This window comes from Sinocyclocheilus grahami, unplaced genomic scaffold (genome assembly GCF_001515645.1).
Source record: "Sinocyclocheilus grahami isolate Dianchi unplaced genomic scaffold, SAMN03320097.WGS_v1.1 scaffold267.1, whole genome shotgun sequence".
Classification (NCBI taxonomy): Eukaryota; Metazoa; Chordata; class Actinopteri; order Cypriniformes; family Cyprinidae; genus Sinocyclocheilus; species Sinocyclocheilus grahami.
In genome coordinates, this window is record NW_015505446.1 from 43,485 (window position 1) to 51,787 (window position 8,303).

General features: G+C 35.7%; 1 protein-coding gene across 6 annotated transcripts in view; it reads right to left on the reverse strand.

The window, feature by feature from the left end:
* Positions 1 to 2,716: 2,716 nt before the first annotated feature.
* The window catches only part of LOC107599440 (nuclear factor 1 A-type-like), a 157,919-nt gene continuing 152,332 nt past the window's right edge, over positions 2,717 to 8,303 (reverse strand). For all 6 annotated transcript variants that reach the window (XM_016291022.1, XM_016291021.1, XM_016291024.1 and 3 more), the window contains one exon: positions 2,717 to 4,264. In XM_016291022.1, the coding sequence (XP_016146508.1) occupies positions 4,250 to 4,264 (15 nt within the window). In that variant the 3' untranslated portion in view covers positions 2,717 to 4,249. The remainder of the gene's footprint in view (positions 4,265 to 8,303) is intronic.

The following is an 8,303-nucleotide window of genomic DNA, read 5'->3' on the forward strand; positions in this document are numbered from 1 at the left end:
GTAACCTAAACCAAACCGAAAAGTGACAAAATGGGAAATTTGACTTCTTTTTTGTAAAACATGAAATTGCAGGACTCAAAATGTCCTTATGTTTGAACATCGTCCATTTATCCTCAACAAAAGAGTCAAAGTTCTTCCTTTTTTTGTGTAATTGTATGTCTTTTCAGTCTTTTAAACCACCATCAAGCGATCTTCGTGTGAGTTATGGGACCTGAGGGCCTTGCTTTTACATGAAATGTAGAATTGAGTAAGGAATGGCTTTATCGACGGCCCATCGCGACTGACCTTCTCGTCATTTAACGTCGCTTGAGTGTCTTTGTGTGTGCTGGTGGGCGGTGGAAGAAAGATGAAGAAGTTGAAAAGAAAAAAGAATCATGTTGCATATCAAGCGGTTTATTTTCCTGCATGGAATGGGGAACACAAAAAGATGCCTAGATGCATTTATAATAGGGGCATCCTTTGGCTGTCTATGTCATTGTCTTCTGCCTAAAACTAATTTTAAAATGCATAAAAACGCTCTCTTCTTACCAACATCCTCAGAATTATCTAGATTTAGCTTCATCAACACTGATGCAACAAATAACCTTCAAAACATACAGCATACTTGTAACATCCATTTACAATGGGGTTTTCACCTCAGCATCCTACACTTTTCAAGTATAGGAATACTTCTATACCATCGAAAGAAGAAATAAGTCCTTAAATACATACAAAAAGGAAAGCAAAAAGCAAAAAAAAAAGGGAAACAGGAAGTTTTCAACTTAAATCCAGTTCCCCAGAGGACAAACAAAACCAGTTCTATTTTTGTGGCCTTAATACAAACAATCAGAAAATTCACAACACTAGTTTTTCCTCATTTAATCAATGTTACAAAAGTCCTGCATTATAAAATAGGGCAGCTTTAAAATCAGTGTAATTAATAAAACTATACAATATACAAACATCAAATCTCCCTTACGGTGCGTCCGCCCTAACTCTCGTATCTAATCGATTCGGTTTGTTCGCTTCTCCCACGTCTTCTCCAATGTTGTACCAAAAAACTAAATTACACACACAACACGAGAACAAAACAGACTGCCCAAACTATTGCTTGAAATTCTTTTTCTCTTTTTTTTCTTTCTTTAAAAAGGGTGCAATTTTGTCATTATCTTACACACACAGCCAATCTCGCTGATTAAATGCCAGGCTGCTCTAAACAAGGTTTCTGTGACAAAAAATATCCGTGCAATCGTGTTTCCCTTCGCTCTTTTAAGCCCTGGAAGCTTTTTTTTCTGTATTTTTTTCTCAATTATCACAATTGTCATTATTTTATATTTAGTGCAGACAATTAAGAAAGTAATGCCCAACTCATTTCTAAAGGGTAGGCAAGAACAATGACAAAAAAATAAAAAACACACACACACACACACACACACACACACACAAGTGTAACTACTAAACCATCACATCATATGCCTGGGAAATTCGTCCCCATTATTTTTTTTCCCTTATATGATATATGCAATAGAAAATAAACCGGTAAACAATTAATATAACATGGAACTTTGTCAAAATGTACAAAAACTGGGCATATATTTTGTCCTGGACGTGTTCGCTCTTGCGTGTTTATGATGGAAAGGAAGTTTCCTCGTTTTTAAGGCTTGATTATGACCCAAAAAAACACAAAGTATGCGGAAAAATTGATGACTGGTTGTGTGAAACCCAAGTGAAGCTGATCAATGGCGTTTTCTCGTGTCATGTGCATGAAAAACACAATGACGTTCAGCCACTTGATCTGTCAAGTGCTCACTGGTTGTAAAAAATATATAAAAGAAAAAGAAAAAAAAAGTGTACATGAGTGCAAGCAAGTATTGCATATTAATCTCATTATTATCATTATTCATCTCTGGGAACGAAAAAAAAAGGAAGACTGAAAAGAAAAAGTAGTCGTCATTTAGAAATTGCAGCAACATCCATAAATATCCATACACTACTGTTAAATCAGTGAAAAAGGGCTTGATGACATAAAAACCTTCATATTATGCTTTTTCTTGGGCGAATGATTGACTTTCGACTGACTGAAGTGTAAACCATGGGGTTTTCGAAGCAACGGATAACCGAAAGTGGCGATATGTAGTTAAATGGAGAGTAATACTGTGTATTATCAATTAGCACTAATTTCACTCTCTCCAAATTGACTACATGTGGAAGGTGGGGTGAAAAGGTAAAACAAATAGTCTCCACATTACACAATAACTCAGAACTAGACCATCGCTCAAGGCACATCGATGTGGAATTGTTCGTGCAGTTTGAAAGGGACGATGAAGTGTGTACATATGAAAATGATTGTTCTGACGGGAATAAAGGAGGAAGGGAGACTTTATAGAAATGACGACAAGCTAAGAAGAGTCAGAGAGATGTTTAGCTGGTTGATTGTGAGAACAGCAGTAAAAATACCCTTTTTTTAAAGGACCAAACAAATACTTGATCGGCAAGTGCCCGATGTTGGGATTACAATGTTTTTCACACTACTTTAACTCTACGTAATCTATGTAAAAATTTGTCACTAACACTAGAACATGCAGATTACTTTCTTACATTTTTTGAAAAACTTTACTGAGCTTTGATCGACGGTGGATGAGGCTGTAAGTGTATATATTTATATATATATATATGTTTCGTACAGGAAACGAACAAAAACTCAAAAAACAACAAAAATTACATGCGAGGGAAGCTGGATCTTCACATTTTTGCACGACGCTTTCGAAAGTGTCCGCGAGGAAGTTAGTTCAGTATTTCGCCTCTTGCGTTCGCATTTAAACAGTCGATTTTTTCATTCATGATTTCGCAAACGGCTAATTTTCTTACGTATTTCATTATGTGCTCAGTTAAATTAAAATATTTGCTGTAGCATTTTGGAAATGAACTAAATTGATTGTTTAAACGTTGATATTTCTTAAAGGGATATTTGTTCTACAATTCTAACAAAAGATGAACAAACAAACACATAAAAAACAACAACAGAAAAATCAATTACAGCTCCCCTTATTTCTCACAAGGCTATTTGTTCTATTTTCCTCTTTACGTGTTTTTTTTTCTTTTTTGTACACCGATATTTTAGAGTCCTGGAGGTGTGAACGGACTAGGAAGAAAAATATATATATTTATATATATACTTTTCAACAATCGCTTCAACGATCTATCTTACAAAGATATTTAACAATCCAACATCTACCCAACAAAATTGCACTTTCCTCAATTCAGTATTCACGGTTAACCTTTTCTTGCAGTTTATGGAAGATCGAACCTTCACTTGGCCCTTGGTGTGTGAAAGACCTTCCGCTGGGGTTTAGGAAGATTAGAAAGAATCGCGATGAATTTTGTACGAAAAACACAAAATATGAACATGCCTCCAAGTGGGGAGATCTCCCGTTAGCATACTGTAAAATGACCTGATTTCAAACATCACCGTTCATGACTTCATCGCCTGCCCCAAAATGACACAAAACAACTGAAAAAATGGGTTTGGTTGAGTCCTTGAAAGTTCTTGATCTGACATGGTTTTGATGGTGGTGGTGATGATGGTGGAAAGGGGAGGAAATGGTCCTGGCCAGCAGACGCAATAGAGATTTTTAGCTGGTGGCATATCTGACCCAGGCGAAACCTCCAACGTTCACCGATACAAAAACCGTATTGATCCGTCAAAACACGAGTGATTGAAAGGCAGAGCTCCGACCTCCGGGTGGTTGTGGGTTTGCGACCCTTGGCCGTAGACTGCGTTGGAAACGCCTTAGAATTCACTTTAAGACCACAGGCACAGAAGCGGGAAGCTCTTTGATTGCGTCATGTTACGTTTTCCTCGTCTATCTGTGAGGGTGAACCAAAAACACAACAAAAACAAACAAAAGAAGAAAAAAAACGTGCACGTTTCCGAGAAAAGAAAGCTCTTCTTTTTTTTTTTTCGAGCTCCACCCTCAGAAGAGCTGGACAGCTACTATATATGAATATAGGCATGTAAACCATACATATGGAAGAATACATATGGACTATATAGATATATAGTAAGTGGGTGTAAGCGCGTTGAGTCGGTTCCTCTTGTTCCAGGGCTTGGCGGGGTTCTGCTGGAGCCATGCTGTGGGTCTGTCCGGTACTGGGGCAGCAAGTGGCTTCTCTCTGTTCAGACTGGTGTACATGTTTGCGGGTCGTACTCAGGGGAGACAGAGGGGGTGGTCGTGTGACCTCGGGAGCGGCCGGTCCGTGTCGGGAGTCTTTAGCCCAGGTACCACTGCAATGAGACAGAGAGGAACAGATTGGTGAGGTTTGGTTTGCAACTTCAATGATTTAATTTAGTTAATTTTGGGCATCAATCTGACTTTTGAAAATCATTATAATTTTAAATTTTATTACACTACTGTTCAAAAGTTTGGTGTCAGATTTAGTTTTTTTTAACCCTTTAACTGATAACTCTGCTGTATGGTTGAGCTTCATTTGATTGGGAATAAATCTATCAAAAGGAAGAGATGAGAGAGCAATCTTTCCATAGCTGTACTGCCCCATCTCTGTGTCTGCTGTCGCCATGGGGGGTTGGGAATTTCCAGTTTTCAAGAGACAGCAGCAGTTTACAAACTTCAGTCAGTCACACAGAAGGGAGAATGGTGCTGGTCAGTCATCAGATAATAGGGTCAAACAAGCAATCAAGGAAGTAGGGATGAAACCATAATGTTGTTGTGAATAGGGTAGCGGGTAAAGAACAGAAATATAGCAAAATATATGAGAAATGCAAAAATGTTTATTTACCATAATTATCCAAAATCATGCGTGACCGTACGGTTGATATGTCTGTAAAGGACATCATATAACATATATATTGCTATATGTCTATATATATATTATAGAGACACTTAAATATAATTATTTATCTTTGTGGACCCTAAAGGTTATGAAATGTATCCAAGATACTAATAAAGTTAAAGGAATGTTTATTATTGGAAAATAACTAATAGAAATAGTTCTCTGAATTTAAATCAAGATTTACCATGGACTGACAGCTCAACCGTACGGTAGAGTTTTATATAAAACATAAATTTAAAAAAAAAAGTGCTTGGGGCTATTTATTAGATGTCTACTAATAAGAATTTTACTATATGTCTATATATATATATTATAGAGACACTTAAATATAATTATTTATCTTTGTGGACCCTAAAGGTTATGAAATGTATCCAAGATACTAATAAAGTTAAAGGAATGTTTATTATTGGAAAATAACTAATAGAAATAGTTCTCTGAATTTAAATCAAGATTTACCATGGACTGACAGCTCAACCGTACGGTAGAGTTTTATATAAAACATAAAAAAAAAAAAAAAAGTGCTTGGGGCTATTTATTAGATGTCTACTAATAAGAATTTTAAGTTAAATAATTTTTTTTCAGCAAGGATGCATTAAATTGATAAAAAGTGGCAGTAAAAAGATTTCTATTTCAAATAAATGCTTCTTTTTTACCTTTCTGTTTTTTTTAAGAAACCTATAAATGTATTCCATAAAAATATGAAGCAGCACAACTGTTTTCATCATTGATAATAAAAATAAATGTTTCTTGAGATCTGCATATTAGAATGAGTTCTGAAGGATCATGTGACACTGAAGACTGGAGTCATGATGCTGAAAATGTATCACAGGAATAAATTACATTTTAAAATATCGTAGAAAACAGTTACTTTAAATTGCCATAATATTTCCTAAAATTGCTGTTTTTACTGTATATTTAATCAAATGCAGACTTGCTCAGCATAAGAGACTTCTTTCAAAAACATTAAAATCGTATTGACCCCGACCCCAAGTCTGCTTTATCATTCTAATTAAAATACAAAAAAACATTGTATTATATTTTTACTTAAAATATCTCTAAAAATGTTTTTAAATCCCATTTAAAATAAATGTATAATATATTAATTACATTTTAATATATTAAATATAAATGTATTTTATTATTTATTTCATCATTTAATCATTGTATAATTTTCTCATTTTTATTTATTAAAGTTCATTTGTGATATAATTGCAATATGTAAAGCTATAACAAAACTTACTTTTTACCTTAATTAATACAGGTTCCTGATGTTATTGTGCAAGACTCATCAGTGCATGTTAATTAAAAAATAACTGTTTTATCATCAAAATTTATTTCCAACTACCTGTCATAAAAAGACCACTTTCATGATTCAATCACTTCTCAAAGGATAAAATCAGGTCTTGTCCTGCATTTCTTTTCTAGCTGAATATACACATTCAAAACTATTCCACACTGCAAAGAAAAAAGTGTCTGCAGTTTCATGTCAACTTAGACCCCCGATCCTTTTGTTTTTACCTTCCTTGGAAGGTTTAAGACTTGTTATAACTCCCAGACCTATAATTCATTCAGTATCTGTATTATAATGGAAAAAAGAAAAGCATAAACTGCTTGTTGTTTTCTTATCGGATCACTTGACTCTAAGACGGTGCTTGACTCTGTGAGGGCTCAGCTCAACAACATTGTCTCTTTTCCTGTTCCTGTCCATCTGTTCCCTGTCTCTGAATGCCTTTACAGCGCTTTCCGCCACACAGAGCACACGGCTGTCTGTGGACTGGAGTGGTGAGGTTAGCGCGCTGCACCCCTGTAATCCTTCAGTGAAATAGGCTTATTGATTGCTGTGCTCCATTGTTCACGTTTCCAGCAAGTGAGCAAGTGTCGTTCGGTTCTCGCCCACTTTTTTCACTCCGTTCTCCCCTCCCCTTTCCAACTTCCCTCCTCCCACCAAGTTCAAGTTCATCCTGGAGTTACATCATGTCTGGTTGCCAGGGACAACCAGACAGTCGTATACGTGACTATCATTAGCAAGGCCCTTATCCCTCTTTCTTTCTCTCCCTCTCTTATCACTCTTTCCCTGCTCCCTTTCTTGCTATTCTCTTTCTGGCTGGCGTTCTGTCCGAGCGAAGCGATCCACCCCATCCCATCCAGCCCCGGCTGCAAATACACACGCTATTGATTCAAAGTGTTCAGTGATTCGCTCTCTCCTCCCACAGCTCAGCTCATCATGCGTGCATGCTGTCCACCAATCAGCAGCCGTGATTAATTAAGCCCACTGAGTTTTCAGCCAATCAGAATAAAGCGCTGAAGGACTGCCTTCTAATTACAAAACAAGGCTGCACACCAGAGTCACAATTTATTATTTTCTGTCATTATTGCACACTTTATATAACTAATTGCAAAGTTTTATTCAATTAAGATCGGTCTCCTCCCAGACCGTGTGTATAATACATTAATGCACTATATAGACGGACAGTATATAAAGTGCATATTTTGTTATATAAAAAGGTATATGTAAATATAATTTAATCATTTTATTTAATGCATTTTGAATGTTTTAATGTGTTTTACATGCACACTTATATCTGTTACATAATAACTTATAACATATACATGACACATTGCACTAAAAGTATATGTGAATATTATTTATTTTCAATAATTATACGCATTTTTAATATTTTAATGTATTATATAAACACTTCATAAAAAGTGCATTTTTTATTTTTGTTATATCACACATACAATATGATGCCTTACACTAAAGTAATATGTGAATACTATTAAATTATTTTAAATAATTATATGCATTTTGAATATTTTGTCCATTTCTGATGTCGCCAATAATTAGAGATGCACTGAAATTCCGGCTGCCGAAAATTAGTTCACCGCTCAGGATTTACTTTCACGTGGTGTGAAGCTCTGCGTATTATCCCGCTCTATGTGTGTGCGCTCCGCTCAGTCGCTCACGGCCCATGTGAGTGCTCCACTCATATACCGTTCATGCTCATCGGCACAGCAAAGTCCACTCAAAAATCGAGCTGACAGGCAACATCTATATAGTACAGTATTGTTTCTGTTTGCAATAGCCCTACTGTGCTGTAACAAGGTGTGGTAAATGGGCAACTCTGTCCTCTCATTCATTGATCTGCTAACCGTTATGCTAACGTGCCCTCTGATAATAATAGCTTTCTAGGATTAAACATTATTTGGATAACTGGTATAAATAAAAATATATCTTTATAGCCCTACTGTGTGTTAGACCTACCTGAAAACCTAAAAAGCTATTTATTTCATTTGTAGGCCTATCGTTATTTTTTATTTGTGCTATCATTAGTAATTTCTTTATTTGTTCTTATTTTATTATTAACTGCTTAGCCTCCTTGTCATTTTTTATTCAATTCAAAGTTTTAAATCAAGCCATCTCGTGCTACTGCAACAAAATTACCCAACTGTAAAATCAAAAATACACTGAG